Source organism: Scatophagus argus, chromosome 2 (genome assembly GCF_020382885.2).
Source record: "Scatophagus argus isolate fScaArg1 chromosome 2, fScaArg1.pri, whole genome shotgun sequence".
Taxonomy (NCBI): Eukaryota; Metazoa; Chordata; class Actinopteri; family Scatophagidae; genus Scatophagus; species Scatophagus argus.
This window is the reverse complement of record NC_058494.1, coordinates 13,586,056-13,608,981: the sequence shown is the minus strand read 5'-3', so window position 1 is coordinate 13,608,981 and position 22,926 is coordinate 13,586,056. Positions and strand designations below refer to the sequence as shown.

The 22,926-nt window shown below is 41.0% G+C and overlaps 3 protein-coding genes across 8 annotated transcripts in view; 2 read left to right on the top strand and 1 right to left on the bottom strand.

Annotated features, from left to right (window-relative positions):
- Positions 1 to 1,231: 1,231 nt before the first annotated feature.
- misp3 (MISP family member 3) lies at positions 1,232 to 8,252 on the top strand. Its single transcript, XM_046411087.1, has 3 exons — positions 1,232 to 4,756; positions 6,289 to 6,359; positions 7,564 to 8,252. Exons 1-3 carry the CDS (start codon positions 2,278 to 2,280, stop codon positions 7,657 to 7,659), a joined length of 2,646 nt encoding a protein of 881 aa, XP_046267043.1. The 5' UTR covers positions 1,232 to 2,277; the 3' UTR covers positions 7,660 to 8,252.
- A 4,642-nt stretch (positions 8,253 to 12,894) lies between these two features.
- LOC124070809 lies at positions 12,895 to 19,030 on the bottom strand. 3 transcript variants are annotated; one of them, XM_046411065.1, is made up of 12 exons: positions 18,861 to 19,030; positions 18,311 to 18,459; positions 18,048 to 18,213; positions 16,787 to 17,173; positions 16,202 to 16,483; positions 16,085 to 16,108; positions 15,734 to 15,880; positions 15,590 to 15,620; positions 15,185 to 15,234; positions 15,044 to 15,078; positions 13,399 to 13,501; positions 12,895 to 13,082 (listed from the first exon to the last, which is right to left on the bottom strand). In XM_046411065.1, the coding sequence occupies exons 1-11, from the start codon at positions 18,928 to 18,930 to the stop codon at positions 13,403 to 13,405; spliced, it is 1,440 nt and encodes a 479-aa protein (XP_046267021.1). In that variant the 5' UTR covers positions 18,931 to 19,030; the 3' UTR covers positions 12,895 to 13,082; positions 13,399 to 13,402. The 3 variants fall into 3 exon arrangements, with proteins under 3 accessions (XP_046267021.1, XP_046267013.1, XP_046267031.1); XM_046411057.1 differs by lacking the exon at positions 12,895 to 13,082 and having other exon boundaries at positions 13,236 to 13,501; XM_046411075.1 differs by lacking the exon at positions 12,895 to 13,082 and having other exon boundaries at positions 13,254 to 13,501; positions 15,734 to 15,835.
- A 2,903-nt stretch (positions 19,031 to 21,933) lies between these two features.
- The window catches only part of rab11fip4b (RAB11 family interacting protein 4 (class II) b), a 54,622-nt gene continuing 53,629 nt past the window's right edge, over positions 21,934 to 22,926 (top strand). For all 4 annotated transcript variants that reach the window (XM_046411019.1, XM_046411010.1, XM_046411036.1 and 1 more), the window contains exon 1: positions 21,934 to 22,191. In XM_046411019.1, the coding sequence (XP_046266975.1) occupies positions 22,039 to 22,191 (153 nt within the window). In that variant the 5' untranslated portion in view covers positions 21,934 to 22,038. The remainder of the gene's footprint in view (positions 22,192 to 22,926) is intronic.

Sequence of the window (22,926 nt, the reverse complement as noted above, 5' to 3'; positions counted from 1 at the left end):
TCTGTGTAGATAATGAGTAAAACATAAATCTGTTATATAACAGAGTTTTAATGTGCAAACCCCTGCAACCTTACTTATCCAATGAGAGAGATGGAGAAGCTCTGGTCAAATTCTGTCAGCTTCCTCTGAGCATCTTGGAAAATAACATAAAACAACATATTATCCTATTTTGTCATATTGTCATATTGTCAGTTTGCTGAAGCAAATGTTCATAAGAGATAGATCAAACTAGGGCCAGTGTTAACACTCAGAGTTGTCAGATTACATCATTCCACAAAATAAATGAAGGGATTGTTTCATTACTGTAGCATTGCAGGATTATTGCATTAACTGTTTTAAGCTTGTTTGTTTTCACCAGGATTTTCATCAGAATCAGCAGGTGTGAGTGAATAAAACTGCTTATGCAGAGATTTGTAATAGATTTCCAACCAGATTTAAAACCATCACAATGCACACATTCTCACTGTGCCAAACTGCTGATTCTCATGCTCAGTTTCACAATGAAGCTTCATATTATGCTACCTACAAAATGTCTGTCAACATGTGGTCTGGAGTCTGTAAAGGTGCAGTATGCTTAAATTAAATTAATAAGCATGAACTTCAGTCTGATTTAGACACAGTTATGAATTTGAGTTATGAGAGAACAGACAGCAGTCAGGTCACGTTTTGTAATGAGTACTGAATGAAGTCAGTGTCACATTCTGAGTCCACTGAAGCTGTTTGTTTGTTTGTTTGTTCACCATGTTCACTCCAATTCCAAAAGAAGTAGGGACATTATGTTCAACATAAATAAAACAGAATGTGATTATCCTTTTTGATTTACACTGAAATGAAAAGACAATGCATTTAACGTCTCATCTCATAGGCTTCATTTTTTTTCTATTCATTAATTTTTTGTAAATAAATGCATGTCATTCACAACTGAGGATGATGGAGAGGATCATCACATTGTGAAACACATACCATACCATTCCTGCAACGCAATTTTACCAACAACAAATCTACCAGTGATGGTATGCAACTGATGAGTAGTTCCCTAAATCAGCCGCTCTTGATTATAAATAGCGTTTGTAAAACTCAGCTGTCATGACTCACTGTTCATCCTAATTTACTCGCATTAGCCCTTGTTGTTCTGCTGTGGTGCATACATGCTCTGCGATTGTTATTACTACAGTGTTCACTATTTGTTCTGCTATCTATCTATCTGTCTGTCTGTCTGTCTGTCTGTCTGTTATATCTCTTCCTCCGTCCCAATTAATCAGACACTAGTTGTTCCCAGTGCTATGATCTGCATTCCCCTTAATAATCACATTGTTGGAGTCCAGCCATGTTGGCTTGGCAAGAATCAGCATCAATGGGCAGGCTGAGCAGAAGACAATGAGTTTTGCGTGTATTTGTATAAGAGAGACTTTAGCAGGCAATAATACTAATACAGTTGGAAAGTTTGAAATTCCAAACAGAGAGGAAATGTGTATGTTTTTTATATTTTTGAAAGGAGGTATGAGAGGGGCTGGGCTCCCTTTTGGTCAGTATACACTGCAGACAATCCCTGTTGTTATTTTGGTGTGTGTATGTGTGTGTGTGTGGTACTGAGCCCAGCCTGTAAGCTGATTAAAGAAAGGTGTGTTCAGCAGAAAACTTTAGACGTTGCCCAGTGGAGCAGAGTAGCATCTACCTAATACTTTCAAAGTTATAAACAGCCAGTCGGTCGTACAATAACAAGAGTACTCAATATCTGCCATTAAATAGGACACAAATGCACTATACATGTACTAGAACTTTGCTGTTCTAATCCTGTGCCAGCTACCATACACAGTTATTTGCACAAATACACAAGTGGGTGACAAATAGAAAGAAAGAAAAACAACAACATAAAATGTCATAAGGTATTAGACTACCAAAAGCCTGTAAATGGAATACAGTTGTCTAAATGAGATGAAAAGCAATTCATTGTATTTTGTTTTATTATTATTTATTTTGAACATCTCTTTATTAGCTTTAGCTTGAATGAGGTATGAAAGCAAAAATGAAAACATAGCACTTAGCATTTCAAAGCAATTCAGTAAATGTCACAGTAAACACAGTGTGATGATTCATTCTCTTGATAGTGCCATAACATGCCATTTCATCTACGATGAAATAATGGGATATAAAACGGGTGACCTTGCTTGTTGTTGAACTCCTTTAATGACTCTGTTGTTCCCCTTTCCCCCGTCTTACCCTCTGCATTGACTGGCTGCAGGCTCCTGACTGCACCAAATCAGCAGAATTGTCACCATGGCATCAAAGGATCCTGTCACCTCACTAGACCAGTGGGTTGGTGAGTCTTGGGCACAAGGTGAAGTGGGTGCAACCTTGAGCTATAACTTCCTTCTACAAGACAAAAAGGCTCCCAGGGCGGAACCTGAGGAGGACATAGACGTCCTGGAGCCTGAAGCTCACAACAAAACTCTGCCAGAGAACCAAACACTCTCAAGAACTGAAATAGCTGATGCAACCAAATTGGAAAATCAGAAGTCAACAAGAATTAGTCTGTGCACCCCCAGGGAGAGTGTGACAGAATTAGAACAAGACGACCATCTATCAGAAGCTTTAAAGGCTCAAGAGGAATCTGAAGAGTACATTGATCTACTTGAGGATGCTTCCCTGCCTCCTCCTCCCTTCAGTGCTTTATCAAGAGAAGAATGCTTTGAGACAGAGGGATTTTCCAGTCTCGAGAGGGAGGTGGCTGAGTGGATCAGTGATGGTGAGATGATCTCACGCTCAACTGAAGACCTTCCGTCTCCAGATGTCTTGAATATTCAAGAACAGCCACAGACACCTCCTCTTGCTGCGTTGTTTGATAGAGAGGTAAATTCAGCACTTGAGGAGATGACAGGAGATAATATGGCAGAAGAGGTGAATGTAACAGAGTTTAACTTCTCACCAGATGGTAAGAGTGAAAGAATAAATAGCTTGTCAGGGGCGTCAGTTGCTGAAATAAATTCAATTCATGATTCCCCCGCTGACAGAAACAACTCAGATGATGTATTTACTGTGTCTTCCCCTCCTTTTGCTGATGAAAGTGAGGAAGAAGAGGAAGTGAGCAGCAATATTACGTCTTGTCAGCAGCAATGTTCTTCACTAGATATCAGAAACGAGCCTTTCCAACCGTCATATTCTGCCAACATTTCAGTTTCTGCTGAAAAAACCTCAGCTCAGCCTGCAGTTCCCTCAGCCAAACAGCAGACTGAGCTGTTGACCCAGAGCCAGCCTGAGCCTGCCCCCAGGGGAGCAAACCAGGAAGTTGAACAACAGGTGCTCAGCCAGGGTTCTCCACCTTTGTCGACCGTTGCCATGGAGCTGTCCAATCAGGGCGGGGCAGCTTCTCAAGGCTCTGGTTGTGTGGTAGTTGTGAGAGAAAGGCACAGCAGGGCGGGGGAAAGGACAGTGGGAGAAAGCGAGCAAACAGGTGGAGAGGAAGGGCAGAAAGAGGGTGGACTTGAAAGGTACAAGGCACTTGAGCAGCGACACTGTGGAAGACTGTTAAAAGTTTCCAAAACAGTCCAAACACAAGAGCTTAAGACAGAATTATACAGATTTATATCTTCCAAACACACCAAGATGGAGAGTGACTTGTTTGATGACAGCCAGAGCGACAGTGGAGTTTCAGCAGACTTCTCCCCATGCAGCACTCTGGAGGGCAACACTACCGTCTCTCCAGGCACTCCGGCAGCTCCACCTAAAGAGACTCCCATTGAACGGGAGATCCGACGGGCTATTGAGCGTGAACACAGCCTGAGAAGGGCCAGAGGGCTTCCGAATCTACCCATTTCACCTGAGTATGTAGAAATCCCTTTAAGGAAAACTGTTCTCTGCCAGTCAGTAACTGCAAATTCTGAGAGGTGTCAAGGCAAGGAGAGGCAGTTTGCTGGCAAAAAGATGCAGCATGAGATCTACGAGGATGTCCAGAGGGAACTGGATCTGGTCAAGCTTGGAACAGTCCCAGGTGTCTATGACAAAGGCACCATACGCCAACTCAAAGAGAGAAAACAGCTTTTTGAGGTCTTTCAGAAACCCAGTGACTCAACTTCAGCTGTATCGACCAGGAATAAGGCCATATCCTGGTCTTCTGCCAGTGACATTTCGACCTTAGACAACCATGAGGACATCTCATCTCAGGCATCCACCTTAGGAGGCCCACATGTAGAGAGAAGCCTCACACAAAGTCCAAATTCAGTGAAAGGAAGTGATTCCACAACTCTGACTCCCCGAGGACCAAGTTTCCCTGAGGGAACAGGTCCAGTCATCATCCTAGAGAACAACCTGAGTATCCCAACACAGAAGCTCTACCATGCCAAACCAGAGGAAGATCCCATCACTGCAGTCAACTTTGAAAGTTCTAACATCTCATCTTCCAGGACAGAAGGACATGTTGGGATTAAAGGAAGAGAGTGGGAAGAGGAGGAGGAGGAGGAAGAAGAAACAGAGGTGGCACCCAAAGAGAACCCCTTTTTCAAGCTGCGCTCCTCAGCCAATCTAGTCAAAGTTGAGCAGGACATCCGGGAGGCTCAGAAGAGGGAGAAGGAACTTCATAAGCAGAGAATCAGTCTGTATGGGAGCAAGGGAGGTTCAAAAGGAGGGGGTGTGAGAGGAGGAGGAGGAGGAGGAAGACCAGCCAGCTTAGAAGGAAAGAATCCCACTTTGTCTTCTTCTTCACTGAATGGACTGACTATGCCTGGCTCACCATCCAAAGGAGCAACTGAACCTCCAGCAGGTTAGTGTAGTTCTAAGTGTTCGTCTAGGGCCAGAAGTGTGTGATTGGGGCATAACTGCTTCTCCTCAAACACAATCAGATAATGTGTTTGTGAGTATGGCTGCTTGTGTGTGGGTATGTGTGTAATTTTTCTATCTGTGGTGAGATGATGAAAACCCCATGAAACAGCCCAGTGAGCACATTATTTCATTTCATTTTCTCATGGTCAGTGGAAAACTGCACACAGCTATCAAACCAGTATTTGGGGTTATGAGCAATAATTTTGCACCGTTAGACCATAAGATGGACAACAAGAAAATACAATTCGGCAACTCTGCAATAAATAAAGCATCTTGTCTGTCACATTAATTACAATAGTTGAGATGAGAAAAGTCACATCTTGACACTTTATTGTGTCAGCAAAAAGGGAGCATGATGGAAATGTTCAATTTCCAGATGAAGTTTAAATCCAGCATTCAAGAAGTGCATACGGCCTGTTTTTTTAGTTCTCATGGTGATATAGATTCACTGACCAATGACAACCAGAGAAAATGTGAGCTACAATGTCTGCAAAGCCTGCAGAGGGGACAAGTTATTATATTAAAATAGTGCATCTCTGTGTGATTTGCAACTTTGCTGCAATTGTTTGTGTATACTGTAGTGCTGTGGAAATAACTAAAAGTATATAGTTGTATTTTGAAATAGATAGCTAAAAGTAATGGATACAAATTGAAAATAGTTAGCTACTTATAGCTGAAAGTATCACTGATAAATTGTTAAAAGTATTAGATGAATTGAATAGCCACTAAAAGTTTAAATTATAAAAAACTAAGTACCCCATTTGATAATCAGTTGAAAGTCACAAATAATGAAGATATATTTTCTACCCCAATAATAGCACATATGCAAACAGTTATAAACATTTAATTGTATGAAACAACCTCAGCTCAGTGTCAAATAACATCCAGGTTAAAATGAATTCAAATGAACACACCCCCAACATTGTGAGTGATGTCAATGAAAGGGTCCTGAGTTGAACAGGGCTGCGGGCGTCAGACCAAAGAGGTCGAGAACCACTGCTGAACAGTGTGTTTGAGTGTGTTTTGTTGGCAGGAAGCGTTGCCAGTGTGTGTCTGTGTGTGTCTATGATGAAAAATGTCACCAACAACTGCGGGACAAACTGACCAGGGTGTGCCACCACAGGATGTGAACGACCATGACTCATTGTTGGGAAATGAGCAATCATGTATTGTTTTTTAGACAATGAGTTATAGAACATTTTTCATATTCCTTCATTCTTGTTGACTACTTTTTATTTCTAATTCGCCATGTTCACGTTCAATCAAGTACATTTCCATTTGCAGTCTCCTCTCATTTCTCTCTGACACTTGGCCATGTTCACTTTTAATTTGACTCAAGGAGGCAGCGGAGCATAAACAAAATCAGAGGAACTTTTTTTGTTTGTTTGTTTGTTTTTGGGGTTTTTTGCCTCATGCCCTGATCCTGCTCATCCTGCCCTCAAACACTTTTTTTGTTCTTTCTCTCTCTTTCAGCACGCCAGTCAGCTGGCAAGTTTGGCATGTGGCCCCCGGCTCAGGCTGAGGAGGAGATTAACCAGCCAGAGGTGAGACAGTAGGGCCAGTCATCATATTGCAAGACAGTTTCCTACTGTATCTTGTTTGTCCATGTATAAAAACATTAAGTTTCTTAGTGACATTTATATTATTATTTTTTATATATGTATCTTTTGCTCTTAACACACCAACCCTGCTGACGTGGTACACTGGTTATAGGACATGAAAATGTAGGCAAATCACCTTCCTTATTCTCCCTCGATTGCAGCTAAGAAGATATCAGGTTCAACAATGATAAATAAATAAATAAATAAATCTTTTTTTTAACCCTCTCAGCAGCATGAATATGAACGCATGTTTAAAATTGCACTGCGTTGTAAAGTGTCCAATGAAGAAAGGCTCTTGGGAGCACGTCAGCATCTCTCTTCACCAAATATGGGCCACAAACATCTGATAACACACTGAACACAGTAAAGAGCTTATCTTTATAGATACGGGAAGAAGGCAAACAGCCCTGAGACAGAGAGGGAGGGAGAGACTAAGTCTGTAGGGTGGGTTCGTGTGTGTGGGCGGGACAGCGTGTGTGTGTGTGTGTGTGTGTGTGGGGAGGACGAGGGGGAGGAAGAGGAAAGTCGATTGAAAATCCCACAGCTTTCCGTTACCTGCCTTGTGGGTCTTGCATCTCTTTGAAACTGTGTTATCTCTGATTAGGATTGAGTGCTGCTCTGTGGCTTTAGCTCTTTAATTCAGTTTGGCATTGACATGCTGGGTTTTAGTTGCACGGTTCAGTTTGACGTTAGCATTAGTAACATTTTGCTGTCTTTTCCTCTCACCGCCTCTCTCACTTTCTCCCTGCTGGATGGTTATCTGCTCTCTGCACAGAGCTGATTCCTGATTAGAGTTAGAAATAAATGAAGGATTGCAGGAGAAATTGGTCTCAGTTGTTGACTCAGTCATGCTGAACATGGCCTTGATCACAGTCACTTTAACCTCCCTCTAACTAACAGAGCTAATGATGCTCATTCAAAGAGATGCCCTTTAGAGGAAACAAATTCATCCTCCCCTTTTTATCTTCTCACTCCCTTTTTCCTGTGTTGGCTTATTGGTTTCGTCTTCTGCTCCAACACATCTGAGGTTTCTTCTCTTTTATTCTCTTTGTATTTCTTCTCCCCTTTCACATACAACAGCTGCCTCTTTTACCTTGTCATAATCACTAACTCCTGCTGTCCTCTGTTCCCCTTTTTTTCACCACAGGTTGTCCACAGTCCCCGTACCCCCAGACAGAAGACACCTCTGGTGCAACTCTGGGAGTCAGGTCTGGTCAACGGACACAACAAGGAAGACAACTGACTGAGGGAACTGAAGGACTGGCTGAAAGGGGAAGGGAAGTGGGAACAGAGTAGAGGCGGGCACAGCAATGAAGGGGAGGAAAGAGAGAGTGTGAGACAAGAAAGAGGTCAGAGATTGCAGCTACAAAGGGGGTCAGGAGGATTGGGAGCAGGGAAAAGGATTGGTGGCAGACTGAAAACCCTGAAGAATCCTTCAACGAGGAGGAGAGAAAAATGAGGAGGAGGGCCACCTATTAGTGTTTAAGCACTTGGCCTGCTTCTGCTGCTGGAATATTTACAGACTAATGAATGTAAAAAGCAATAAATAATAATAACTCTGCACTGGAGATAAGAAAAATGTAAACTTGGGAAGAACACAGTTTTCAAACCTTAATGAACTCCTTTAGCACTGGATGTTTGGAATAACAATGAGTTACCATTTGTTGATGAAAATAGACTGAGTGGTACAGTATCTGAGAGAAAAAACAAGAAGTCATCACCACTTTTGTGCCTTTATTACACCTGTACAATATAATATGATATAAACCCATATAATAACCATGTAATAAATCCTACCTTTGCAAAGCTCGGTCTGTTCAGGTTTTATTGACACTGTGTCAGAGAGTTGTTGATTAAAACCTTAAAAAAGTTGATCTGTATTTCAGAGCTGAATGATGATAACTCATGTATCACAGCAGGCTAACATGAAACTGATTAAGGTGTATTGAAGTCCATTATGGAGCAATGTCAGCACATTTGTCTCCAACAGGGCTTGACCTGTTAGCACCAACACTATGTCTTGGCCACTACGTGAATGTCACAAATCTTCTGCTCAGTTATCTGCATTATGTTCTGTCATCACACTCTCTGTGGTCAAAGACACATGTGTTAGAATTAAGCTGCATAAATATCCCATTAGACCTTTGTGTATATGTGTGTGTGTGTGTGTGTGTGTGTGTGAGAGAGAGAGAGAGAGAGAGATCAGCAGACCATGCTTTAGTGACCTCCCAATCTCCTGTGAATAATTCATCAACTCATTCTGACTGGACGCAGCCCAGTGACATTGTCAGTACATTATGATGTGGAGCTGCGGCAACTTAAGAGCTCAAAATTATTAATAAGCTTCATTCCTCTCTAGGCAACTTCAGGTCTGTGTTAAGTCTTTCAGCATATTTGAAAATGACATGTAGCTAACAAACTAATTGAGACAGGTCAAGAAAACTACACTGTCTACTTTCTCTCTGTCTCTCTGTGTGTGATATCTAATCTGGCGGCTTTTTCAGATGCATTGACCAACATATTAGCCTGCACGTGCACCTGTCTATCGCCTGCTCAGCTCCACACTCATTTCCATGATATTTCATTATCACGGTCCTATAAAGTCCCGCTGGCACAAAGTCATCGAAGCAGCCTTGTGTGAGACAGTCAGCGTCTAGAGGATTAGCAGCTGCTATGCAATGCCTCTTTGTCAAGAGAAAAAAAAAAGTATGAGGAGAAGTGAAGGTGATGTGTGCGTTACTGTAATACCTGTGTGATTTGTGGGAAGTATGAAATGTTCTGTGTGTACTTCAATGAGTATGTGTGTTTGGAGAAATAAAGTCTCCTCCTCAGTGGTTGAGTACAAAGGTAATTCATAGTACTTATTCATACTGTACTGCCATTTTGTTCTACTTTTACTTGACTAAAATAGGCTAAGAATTATTTGTAATACTTTATTGTATTCCTTGGAACAGAAGCTCAAATAAAACCCAGGTGAATATTTATGCATCATTCTTGTATTATTAAGAAAAAAAACTTGTATGTTGAATTGTGTGGTTACCTGTTAAAAATGTGACATCTTTGAAGAGCTGACCTGCCTTCCACTGATAAAAATACTCTCTGCTGGTTAGATGAGGATTTAATTGAAATTGATTCAGTACAATGTAATCAGTTAACATTGACAGCTATACTGCAGTTACAAGAAGCCTTACAGATTACACATGTTGTGTAGTTTTAACTGAGCATTACTATTTTTACTTAAACAAAGGAACCAAATACATCTACCACCACTGCTTCCATACACACATGTGTATCCTATGGCTGTAGTCATGAAATATATACTCTTATGCATGTGCCAGCTGGACAATATTACATCTGTCTGTGCAATTACAAATCCTTCAGGGACCATAGTGTGTGTGTTTGAGGCTACAGACACGGGTCTCCAGTCTCCAGTCACTGTGTGTTATATGTGTGATCTGTCAACATGCAGTGAAAGAGATCTAGAGATTATTCTCTGGAGCTGTTTTATTGTTGTTTCCTCACGCATGTGCCTTTTGCACATCGCAGTGCTTGATGTGGCTGTTGCTTTAATGTTTGAGAGGAGGGGGGAATAAAATGGCAGAGCTGAGCCACAGAGAACCAACAGAAACCTACAACAGTCTGTGTTTTATTACATGGGGAGGAGGAGAGGACCTACCTAACACACATCTCTATCTTTACGTGTCTATTGTTGTTTGGAGAGAATCTGTTCTAAATCAGTTTATTTGATTTCTTCTGAAAATCAGTGCCAGCATCTTAAAACAAAACAAGTTTTTAAAAAATATTAAAAAACGTGTGATCTAATCTCACCATCTGACATTTTAGGAGTTGTTCAAACAGAATACATTTATACAGAATGCAATACATTTAAACTCTCTAATAATTAGATAAATGGACTCAGTAACAATCAAAATGACTTCTTAAGATGGAGGGAGCTGTAATGTTCTTCAGCAGTTAGCTGAGTGGGCTGACACATGTTCCAGTCACTGATTACAATTGGAGGTACTTCCAGCCTGCCATTATATAACCAGGTTTCATACTGACACCTTCAGAACACCTGCAATTTCGGTTTTGGAAATTGTTCATGTTTTACATGAAACTGAACATTTGATTGGGAAACTTCTACAAGTTCACAGTTTATCACACAGTTTTGAAAAGCAACTCTGGAAATATTTCCTAAACATGTACCCAAAACCAGACTGCCAGGCATAATGTAGGCTCTGTCTCCTATATACAGTCAGCTTACATACATACAGAAAGGTTCAAATTACTTTTAAAGACTGTACACACATATTATTCTTTGTATATTTTCATGCGAAAATGGAACACTGAATAATACATCTTTGCTTGTGCCTTTAACATGTGAATTACAAAGACTGTCAGATTTATATTGCTGTAAAGCCACTGACACAGACTGGCTAATTGGGCTAATGTGTCTAAAGAAACATCATCTTTCTACTTCTTTCTGTCCTAATACACTGAAGATGATCATTTCCTTCGCAAGCTTAATCGTCACTTCAGTCATTACTCATTTAATAAAATGTGCATTGTATCAAAATGAAATTACGGACCAATCAGGTTAGCAAAACTGTTATGGTGCCGATGAAATGCATCACCTCCCACAGTGTTAGATTTCAGCACACATCTTCATGTTGGGCATGAACCCCTTTCGCTGTTGCATTGGAGACACCACATGGGGTGGAATCCAGTGTTGCGGTTGTCATTTGAAATACACCTGAGTCACAATTCGCTGCGTCAGAGACACACAGGGTGAGGCTGCCACAAACCATTTGACCTCATCAGCATGTCGAACTCAAATAGCTCGGGCTTCATATCATTTTTCTGCCTCTTATTCAAACAGACCTGCCTAACGCAGTTATCTGGAGATGAATATCTGCACTGTGTGTGCATCTGTTCGCGTGTGACTGCACAGAAAAAGTAAACTATGACTCAGACATGAATATGAGCTAGACCTCATGCATGCTTTGCAACCCTTATATTCATCTAGTGTGTCCCTCCACTTCATCTTCTTTGTATGAAAGAAAAATGAATAAATATACTCCCTGTGTGCATGTCTGCTACAGACAGAGAGTCCTGTGCTGCAGCAGAGGCCAGTAAAATGTAATAAAACTCAGTACTAATCCAGAGTTGGCTTTCAGTTGCTTCCTGAAGTACAATGACAGTCCCTTCTCTGCTGAGTTATTGTCCACCATAAAATCACATATAGGAGGTATATCTTCCCCCTGAGTCCCTTTACCTTTTTACTTTCACACAGTATTCAGCACGTTCATTTACTATGTAGAAAAAAATAGTTGCAAGGGCTCAGACACAGTTTCTGTAGGGTTGCTGCCTGTCGCGTGATCACAAGGTAAAATGTCAACTGCAGTACTTATCAGTGACTGCTGTATTACTGTGTGCACAACCAGGATTGCTTGGTTTTGTGTATGTCACATTGTTCCACAAAACACAAAACATGCTTTGTACCCTGGGTGCTTTTCTGCATTCAAAATATGTCTAAATGGTGCCCCCTGCAGAATATTTTGCAACACCACAGCAGGTCGATTTCAAAAAGGGACGTTTGTTGCCTTTTTTCTTCACAATCACTACACATCATATTGCATGGATATAAACCAGAACATATTAAATTTAATCGTGACATCCTGGCCTGGTCTAGGATTATAAATCTGAAATACATACCTGTGCATTGTTTCCATCTAAAGGTCCAAAACCAAAAAGCACCAAGCTTTTGCAGTTAGGAAACCTCAACTCTTGTCTGACTTCAAAATCAGCATGTCCTTTTAAATCATGCTGAAAATGTTTTAGTTTTTTCTTTTGTTTATTTTTTGTCAAGAGACGTTTTTATCCCCTTATTTGATTGGGGTGATTTGTTTGCATGTATGTGTTTATATTTCATATGTTCATGTATATGTGTGTGTATACACTAATCAACCACAACATTAAAACCACCTGCTTAATGTTTTGTAGGTCCCCCTTGTGCTGCCAGAACAGCTATGACCTGTCAGGGGAACAAACACAAGACCTCTGGGGGGATTTTGTGGTCACCAGCATCACAATGTTGGATCATTTGGATCCTGCCCATTGAGGGTTGGGCCTGCAGGTGGGAGGTGTGAGTGTGGATTCGGCTTTTTCCGGTACATCCCACAGATTCTGCAGGTCATTGTTGTGGTTGTTGAGTCATTCCTGAGCTGTTTTTGAAATGTGACGGGATACAGTGTCAGGCTGGGGGGAGGCTGCTGCTGGCGAACAACATCTACATGATTGGCAGAACCCAAGGTTTTCCTGCAGAACATTCCACTGTAAACAGATGATTAATGTTATTCACCACACTGTCAGTGGTTTTAATGTTGTGGCTAATCGGTGTATGTATTGGTATGTGCACTATATGTATATATCTGTCACATGTAAGTTTGTAAGTATGACTTTTGTAGAACACTTTGTAATCTGTAGTCAGCTCTATAGTGATAAATCAAGCCAGCAAAGTGCACTTTGAAATAATCTGAACTATTATTTCAGCCTAAACAATCATACAGGTAGATTATTTAACAAAACTTCATGCCATCTGTTCAAACTGCATCTGCAGTGAGATGAGCTGAGCTGTGATGAGGCTTTTTTTGGCATCTCCTTTTGCTGAGGTCAAAAACAAAAACTTAAGGTTAGTCACAAAACACATGCACAAACTTTATAATAATAATAATAACAATAATGATGTGTATTTAGATTCACTGGCTCAGTAACAAGTACAATCAAACATCCTTTCAAATTGTACAATTTTACTGCTGTACATGAAATAGGAAATGAGGAAATAGCCCTTCCTGTCCTGCTGCAAAATAACTGATAATAAAATATAAACACACACGCACACACACACACACACACACACACACACACACACACACACACAGCAAGAGTGAGAGAGAGAGAGAGAGAGAGAGAGAGAACAAACATTTCTAATAGATCGGATGGATGGGGGTTGTGAATGTGGACAGCGAGTTCCATAAAGGGGATCTGGAGGGTGTTTCTGTAGTTGTGTCCACACTGGCCCATTCCTGCACATAAACATACACAAACACACATACAGGCTGTTAAAGATCTCAGTCCAGTGTCATTTCCTGTGGCATAACTCACATCACTCCACTGCTTTCACTGTTAAAATCAGTTTTCCCGTGTCTGGATACCTAATATGGCACAAAGCTTGAGCATTTCATAATTGATTGTAACTTTCATCACTACTGATGCTGACACTTTGATCATGCTGGAGTCCACACTCGTGAGCGTGGTGTTCTGTGGATGCAAGACTGCTTTAAGAGGCCAACGCTCTGGCGAATGTAAAATAAGGAAGTTACATTCGGCTTTTAGTCCTCTGTTAGTCGCTCCTGTTTTAATCTAAGCTGTCACTCTTTCTGCTCTCCTAAACTGTCAAAGTCCTCCTATTCACAACTGCTGATGTCACTATAAAAGATCAATCATGTTTCTGCTGCTCTCAGTCAATCTGTCTGTCAGACTGTCAGACTTTCACATGAGGGCTTTAGTCCAGACTCTGGAGAGATCCTGCCTTGTCTCCCATCTTCATCTTGGCCTGCCCTTAACGAAAATGTTTCACACTGATGGAGTCAAATCGCTAAATTATTGCTAACCTCAATAAATATTGTACTACATTTCCAACTCTTTACAGGACTAATTATAAATAAGATTTTAAAAATATGTGAAGATGCTATTTCAAAAACGTGTATTACGAACCCAAAAAAAACGTTGCATTCCTTGATGAAAGTGCTGCTGTTTACAGAAAAGATAAGACTTGGACACATCTGATGTTAAATATTCAGTTCCTGTCATGGCTGTTTTCATGACAGCTGGTTCACCAGCAGCTGATGGCCGTGTCCTTTAAGATGTCTGCTCAGAGAAGCAGAGAGTCTTTAGTCTAATGAGAGCCCTTCATCAAGCTAGTTAATGAAAGTGATTACAGTGAAGGAGAAGCAGATTTAGACCCTAAGCAACAGCACTAATAAGGAATGAAGCGTGGGTGTGTGTGTGTGTGTGTGTGTGTGTGTGTGTGTGTGTGTATGTGTGTTTATAGTAATGGGATCAGGAAGGTTTACAGTTCATAGTGAATCTTCAGTACACTGTGGCTGCAGAGAAAATACCAGAAATACCAGAAGAAAGAGGAAGAACAAACTGAAAAATTCTCAGTATCAGCCTAAACAGAAAGAGACAAGAGAGACTTTATTGTTATCCGCTATCTGCATACAGCATATCCTATTTGAATTTGCTGAAAATTCATGTTCCTTTTATTTTTAGCCTTTATAAAAAGTGAAACAATGTAATGGTGACCTGTTTTAAAGATCTATGTCTTTTGTAGTAATGGGCTTGTGACTGAGTGCTGTAGACAGTGTGGGGAAGCCAGACAGACACATTGTTCATTTTGTTTCTCTCAGGATTTCTTGACAAAACAGAACAAAAAAAATCCAGCCAGCCTTATCCTTTAAGGTGCTGTAGCAGTAAAAAGGGAAAGGAGGCTACTTAAAACTTGAACATTGTTAAAAACATTTTTTATTAGAAATGTAGAGATTCAGGTAGTGATAAATCTTTACCTGAGAGGTGAAGCTTCTACGTCTGAGTGTAAGGTCTGCAAAACAAAAACAGACAAGTGGTTTGTATCAGAATATCTCTTCACTTGGAATATCTATGCAGTTTACTGCAGAAGACTTGGACACATCTGATATGAAGCTCACCAACAACATGGTCTTTAGCGTGAACTTGAGTCCAGAACTTTGCATCCTGTCTGAAACAGTTCAGCACAGCACAACATTAAACCACAATGTCAGCGCAGCAGCAGAATTTTATTTAGCAAGTTGAAACATGAAAGTCAACTGGATAACCATAAATCACAGCTGTGTAAAGGCAAATATTCAGACTGTGCAAGATCTACTTTTGAAACTGTATGTCATATTCAAACAATTCCGAACCCGTTTATTATAATGCCAACCTGAGGAAAATATTTTCAGTTAATGCTACGTGTAAATTCATGTCGCCATCTCACTTATTGATGATAACTTTAGGAAGACAGACACACAGCAATCATTTCCTGGTCTAAACTTAACCATCTTTAAAACTAATGAGCACTAAAAAGACAATACCTTTTCTTCCTTTCCTCGGCTTTTGCTTTTACTTTAAAGAAGGGTGAAAAGAGCAGAAAGAGGAAATGAGACTTTTCACAAAGGAAGGCAATTGTGACAGCATAAATGTATGAGTGAGAGAGCAGAGATTCAAGCGTGAAATACCTTTTCGGTGCACAACCACCGCCACGAGTCCCACTGAGCCGACAAACAATACCACAGCAGAGAGGGAGCCCAGGACAAGGGGCCAGTCTACACGAGAGTCATCTGCGGACATCACACTGGCATTATTGTGAGATACAATGAGGATACCTAATATGGTAGAAGCATAATTCAGGGTGGCTGTAGCTACCTCAGATGCCCAATTATGGATTTCATTGCAGCTCAGAGAGCTGTGACACATTTTCATTTAGCAGAAAGTCCAAGTCATTTCTTTGTGTCTTTCACTTCCTGTCACTCTAAGTTCACTTTAGGTAAAACATCATCTGGAAAAATTCAATTGTACTGTGGGTCTACCTGGTGATGGTGCAAGGGAGGATCCTGTAAGATGAGAAATTAAGCAAACAGTCACATTTTGTGTTAAGTTAAGCTCTAATAAACCACACACATACAGTTCAGTATTTAAATTTGTACCTTTGGTTACTGCCACAGGGAGACTGCGCTCAGAGTTGCTCCATTTCCTACCCAGGAGGACACTGTACTCACACTGGTATAAAGCCATTAGAGTATCCTGGACTGGCACTTGAAAAACAGCCTGATGCTGGATCATGGTGGCACGGTGGGTGGCTACAGGAAGTTCATTCTTAACCAAGTAGAGGGAGAACACAGCACCGGGGTAAGCAGGAGACCCTGTGCAGAGCAAATGCCACACCTCCGCCTCCTGCTGTAGAACAAGGGTGGGCACCGGCAACATGTCTGGCAACAGAAAAAATCAGAGGAACCATTAGCCAATGTGAAAGGTGCCACTGAATTCTGTTGACAAATCAGAGATAAATTTAACAATCCATACAGTAATTTATATTTTCCACCTGTGTCATGATCATCAATGCAAAGAAAATCCAGATTGATTAATACAGCTGCACCAAGTTCATCAAAAGAAAATCAAGGTCCACAAATATTAGCTTTCAGTAAGGTTTTCAAGAACGGCAAATTTCAGCAGAGATGCTGTTTCAGAGTTTGTGAGCCCTGAGACTAAAAGGTCATGTGCAACATCCTCACCTGTGACAGTTATCTGAACAATGTTGCTGACGGTTGAATTAACCAAGCCCCAGTTACTGGTGACCTGGTAGAGGCACGTGTACTCGCCCTCCTCGCCTCCCTTCACTGGCCCCACGTTGAAGACTCCCGGCTGGGGTTCCGAGTCTGATGCCTGACTGGCCTGAGGTTGTGGGATAATGGATGTTGCTTCTGTTCCTGCAGCAGTCCTCAGCAAAAGGAAGGTCACTGGCTTGTTGTTATCAGTAGACTGGGACTGAGTCTGGGGCAGAAGGGAGGGGACGGAGCAGCTGAAGGACAACATGTCCCCATGTTTTACCACACCAGTAGAGGGTTGCACAGACAAGACTGGAGGAGGGAAAGATGGTATGGAGTGAGTCGGGGTGCCGTCTGGAGAAGTACAGGGAAAAAAAGGAAAATGAGACAATAATCTTCATATTTCTGTGGCCTCTTTCCTTTAACACATTTCATTCTCTATTATAATTTCATTATTTATGTATTTATTATCACTCTTTCCGTTATTTTTATTGCATATTGCTTTCACGTTTTTCATTCATAATTATTGTTTTGATAGTTTGTGATTTACTCGTCTTGACCTTATCTTAACCTTCCACAGTTGTGGTTTTGGCAGTCTGCTTACTTATCTCGCTTCTGCTTTGTCTGTCAAAGCACTTTGCAAGCACTGTGCTATAAAAAAAAGGTTATCATTATTATTATTCATCAGTCTCATGAATTCACTAAAACCTGCGACAATGCTGACAACGATGGTTTGCCAAAGTTTCCTCTCCAACCGTCGATACTAGAAGCCAGTACACATTGTGTTTGATGTGTGTGAACGTGTGTGTGTCTGTGTGAGTGTGTGTATGTGTGGATGGGTGTGTGGTTTCCATATGAAGGGCAGGATGTAACTACCACTAAAACACACCCACAGAGCGGAGGACAATAAGAGACCGCAGAGAGCACCTGCATGCAGCAGTGTATTTTGGGGGTTAGAGCGAAGCGGATGGGAGTGTTTATTATTTTATACCACATGCAGAATCACAACTGGGTGCAGATTGAACAGAGCAACTCCACAAACTCTTTTGTTTCGCTTTTAATATTATGTGAAGCTAAAGCGTAGACCAGGTCTCTCTGCTTTGTCCTCTGTCAGTTCAGTGTCTTGCCTACTTCTGTTTATTGAAATAATGGCTTGTGTGATAAGCTTTTCTTTTTAATACAACCATGAAGTGTATGTAATACATTGAAATACAAGTACTACGGACACCTGCATTGTGGTCCAGCTGCAAATAGGGACTGAAGGCGCTGTAGTGACCCTCCTCGTTCTTATACAGACAGCAGTAAAGTTCACGTTGGTCTGAATCCACTGAATCCTTCATCTTCACTATGAAGTAGACCTTCTGAGCACCGGACATCGGCTCCTGAGAGTCCACCTTAATGAATAAAGAAAAATGTGAATCTCACAATAGCACAGTGGTGGCAGACAACACAACACACACACATTCTCAAAAAAGGAAAAAAAAAAAGTACATTTTCTCTGAACCGGTACAACATGAACAGAACCCCATGGTGGCCCTCCGGGGCCTGACAGACCAGAACCAGTGAGTCCTTTGACCTCATAGAGAAGTTAAGTTCAGGTGCCGGAAGAGGGGGGGAAGCAGTGGAAGCTGATAGTCTTCCTAGACAAAAAGAGAAAGGCCCATGATAGGGTACAAATCAGCACAGTTTCACAAATTCCCTCCGAGCTGGAGCAACAGTGCAGCTGTGCAGCAAGCACACGAAGAGAAACGCTGTGTGGCGACATTCACTTTGTACTAAACGGATGATTGCAGCTGAGGGGAATATTCAAAATGGAGCGTGAAATTTGAAATAGAGATATTGCCTTAAATATTTAGTACCAGTAATATTTGCAACAGACAGAAGTGTTTGTGTTGATGATTATCCATTTCATATGTATCTCACCATTTGTTTCTCCCCCCTCCCAAAAAAATAACAGAAGAGATCCTTCTAGTGAAAATAAACTGTATTTTAGACAAAACCAAAGAAATAATGTGTTCACAAACACATGTATTTTACTCACCCCAAAGTTGTAGAGACGTAAATAAGAGAATGTATATCCAAACAGATTTTTCTCGACCAGTGACCTGCATCTTTGACACGAGAAGAAGCCTGAACGGCTGGGGTGAGAGACGACCTACAGACACAGGCTGCTCTCCCTCCCTCTCTGTTTTCTTAATACGTATGACATCCTCTTGAAGACTAAACGATGGGGGAAGTAGAAGCCGTAAACACACTTCCTTTTTTGTCCACTGGTTGAATGGTGTGGTAGGATAAGAATAAATCATGCATCTCAGTAACCACACATGTAAGAAATATCTATGTGTCAGAAGAAGAAGAAGAAGAAGAATCAACTTTATTGGCAGTATATATATTTTTACATACACACACTGAATTCGTCTTCTGCATTTGACCCATCCTTAGTTGAACACACACATGCAACACCCGGCAAATTACATGCAGTGAAACACACACAGGAGCAGTGGGCAGCATCAGGCGCCCGGGGAGCATATTGGGGGGTTAAGTGCCTTGCTCAAGGGCACATCAGCCGGCTAATAGAGGGGGGGAGTATTTTTCGCATTAATCACTCCACCACACCCAAATTTTTCCTGCCCGTCCAGTGGGGGAATCGAACCGGTGACCCTCCGATCACAAGCCGCTTCTCCAACCTCTAGGCCACGGCTGCCCCCGCACATTAATGGACACACAGAAAAGAAAATATTTTATATGACATCCTGTCATCCCATGCCATCAGGATATGATAGACATGCTTCATAATAAGCTGCCTTTTAGATCTTCTGAAACAAATCTATTATTATCTGTATTAAATTAAAGCTGTTCTGCAATGTGGCCTCACTGAGAAAGATGCCACGCTGACACACCAGCTTCCTTTTCTGTGACATAATAAAAATGGAGCCGTTGTGAAATTCTGTGGTGGAATACTAATATTTTTAATTGCTTTTTGTTCAACTTAAAACCGAGACGTTCAATATAACATCTATAAAACTGAAGAATTATTATATGGATGAATGACTGAATGATCAAACACACAGTACAGAAAGTTAAGTCAAGTTAGAATCTACACAAAAGTCCTTTGTTGTTAGAAGTAGACCTAAAAGTGTATGGGAGAAATCTGTGGTCGTCACATCTGCAGACGATAAAAGAAAAGAGGAAATGGATAATAAAGACCTAGAACTGGGTCACTGTTTAATGTTAACCGTATCAACAACTCCAAACTTGAATCTGTGTGAGGCAGAAGTAGTTTCATCCCACAACAGAGGGACTAAAACTTAAGCCTAAAGAAGAATTAAAGCACAAAATATGCAAATAATGCATCTCAAAATGGTAAGTATTTCTAGAGACAACAGGGGATCACATCACTCTGGGAACTTCCACTGACACTCAGTAAGGTCAGGTCATATTTCATTTTCAACCCCTCAAAAGGAAAATTGGCTCTACTAGTATTTCACTGACAGTAAAGTCACTTATAGAGGAGCAGTAAATCAAATCAATCATAAAGGTATTCTCGTTCCTGTCTGTAAGAGACTCTTCTTAAAGAGTGATCGAGTGAAACGCTGCAAAAACGCTGTAAAACATTAACACAAACAGGACTGTTTGGAGATAACAGGACAAATAAATACAAATCAAAAAAACATTTATTGATTTTTTTTAAACAATCTCCTCTAAGGAATAATATTTTGTAAGCACTTTATTCCCACTCAGTGTACAAACAAACATTTACAGGGAAGCAAACAATGACACGTTAAATAGAGAAGCGAAAGACTATTGGCTACTGATCGGCTTGTGACATATGTTTCAGGAGGAAGATGAGCTATTGTTCGTTAATATTAATTAATTAATATTAATTAATTAATATTAATTTCCACATCTGAACCATTTTCTAAATAAAAACAATATTTACCCGTTTTAATCAAGATTATTGGCAGGCAAGTGAAGGGACACATTTCTTTATGTAAGACACTGCAGAGTTGACATTACAAGACATATTTGTGTCCCAAATACACACTTACAGAAAGCTGCACATAGCATCACGGCCCCTTCAGTCCACCGTGAGACAAGCTTCAGCGTTTACACTGGAAATACTACAGTAGACCATTTACAAAACAAAATGCGGGTTACATTTCAGCATCTCAATCCTGACATTCAGACGGCATCTCCTCATAAAGAAATGATTTTACATCTAGTGCTTGCATGTTTCCCACAAACTGCTGCTTCCGTCCTGGAAGTGAAACCGTCTCTGATATGATGCCTAAAGTGTATTGAGAAATAAAGCCCTGTGTGCACAAATAACAAGAGGAAGTTAAAGAGAATTTAAGACCGGCTCTCTGTCAAATGCTTCATTTTCCAGAGAAATATGAACTATTCACACACGAAACCAAGTCACATGCTGTTTGTTCTGCTTGCTTGACGTAATAACATGGCCCTTTTTTTTCATTTTAAAGACCACAATCAAAACATTTAACAGTTGTGGAGCTGTCTTTGGGTGGTTTAGCACAGATAATCAAACAAACAATCCACTCAAGGACTGTGACGATTCACCCACTTTTTACACTTCAACATACATCTGTGTGAGAAGAAGTACCTAAAATGACAGACACCATCTTTGGGAAAAGTTGTGTACTTTTCAGTTTTTACTTCAGCCAAAGTCCTCTCTGTTCACATGATAGCTGTGGGGGTTTTGACCCATACTGGAGCCAACCACCAGAGGGCGATCAAGATGTTGGCTGTCATGGCGTTCATCTTCATATACAGTCAGTGGTCCAAACTGAAAATACAGAAAGACATCCATGGTTCACCCTGAGAAAAATCTCGACATCAGGGCTACCACGCAATAAATCCTTTCGACTGCTCTGATTTTGTTTCCTCCATCTCAGCTGTAGGCTACTTTGCGCTTCTAACTAATTATCAAAGTTAGCCCCCGACTTCTGCCCGTCCTGAGCTCTCTGAGACACAGTGCCTCCACCGTTGATTGTTATCTATCCTAACACTTGCTGCTGCTGCTGCTTCCTGTCGGTTCCGGGACGCCCGTCAACTACCATCACTCCTCCTCTCACACTGCACGAGCTCTTGTGTCACACGCGCGCAGCAGCACGAGCTGTTGTTTCCAAACAACATGCTGCTACCGCGAGTCATATCGGCGTAAGACACCCCGTAAAAAAAGGAAGAAGAAGAAAGCAGACATGGATGAAGACTTTATTCCTGAGGCGGGGCACCTGCTGACATTTGTGAGGAAACTCAAAGAGGTGTTTGACGTGTGTGACGAGGACTCTGACGGTTTTATCCGCCCTGAACATTTGGTGCAGTTGGGTGCTCGGTTTGGTCAAGTAGAACAGGTGAGACGTGTCCTGGACCTGTTAATTTATACATTAGTGCTTCTCCTTAAATTATAGTGAAATAAAGTGCCACAGCCTGTGTTGCACGTCCCACATTATACAAAAACTTAATAGAAAACCGTAAAATATACCTTAAAATGACTATAAGAACATCCAGAAGTATATTGCTTGCATTTTGCATCTGAAGTGTGTTCATACTGTAACTGGTGAACTGCTCAGGCTGTGTGTGTGTGCCATGCTTCACACCCAGTCTGATCTGAGAGGCAACCCTGAGCAGGATCTGCAGTTTAGAAAATGTATGAGTGTGCTTTGGACTATAAAAGAAATCCAACATGGGTTTATTGTTTCTACATACGTTCTGTTTCCATCTAATTCCGCCTTGAGGATGTCGTTTGGAAATAAGCAGGAAAGACTGTCTTCTTTCTCAGCTTTCTCTCTGCTCTGTGCTTGCTGTTGTGTTTTTATCTGAATGACTGTGAAGCTTAGAAATAAACCCTACAGTCTGTTGTGTCATTTCTTGGTTATTTAAACTTGAAAACTTGAAAATAATTTCGATTTGAGTTTTTCCAATAAGCTGTTTCAACTGACTGAAGGCCTTTTCTTATTGAAGCATAGGTCGCTATGAAAGACTAAGACAAAATAAACTGGAAAATACGATTCTGTAAGAAACTTGACTTAAAAGATGTGCGTCTGTGGTGAATGTTACTGGCTGTGTTTAGGATGTTTGCATGCCTC

What these genes read in the sequence shown, in the direction of transcription:
- LOC124070809 (XM_046411065.1), bottom strand. Translation starts at nt 18,930, where the DNA reads ATGCAGGTCACTGGTCGAGAAAAATCTGTTTGGATATACATTCTCTTA. An exon ending in TGTTCAGATAACTGTCACAG is followed by an intron (nt 16,484 to 16,786) that starts GTGAGGATGTTG and finishes TTCTGTTGCCAG; the next exon opens with ACATGTTGCCGGTGCCCACC. An exon ending in CTCCCTTGCACCATCACCAG is followed by an intron (nt 15,881 to 16,084) that starts GTAGACCCACAG and finishes CTACCATATTAG; the next exon opens with GTATCCTCATTGTATCTCAC.
- misp3 (XM_046411087.1), top strand. Translation starts at nt 2,278, where the DNA reads ATGGCATCAAAGGATCCTGTCACCTCACTAGACCAGTGGGTTGGTGAG. An exon ending in AGCAACTGAACCTCCAGCAG is followed by an intron (nt 4,757 to 6,288) that starts GTTAGTGTAGTT and finishes TCTCTCTTTCAG; the next exon opens with CACGCCAGTCAGCTGGCAAG. An exon ending in AGGAGATTAACCAGCCAGAG is followed by an intron (nt 6,360 to 7,563) that starts GTGAGACAGTAG and finishes TTTTCACCACAG; the next exon opens with GTTGTCCACAGTCCCCGTAC.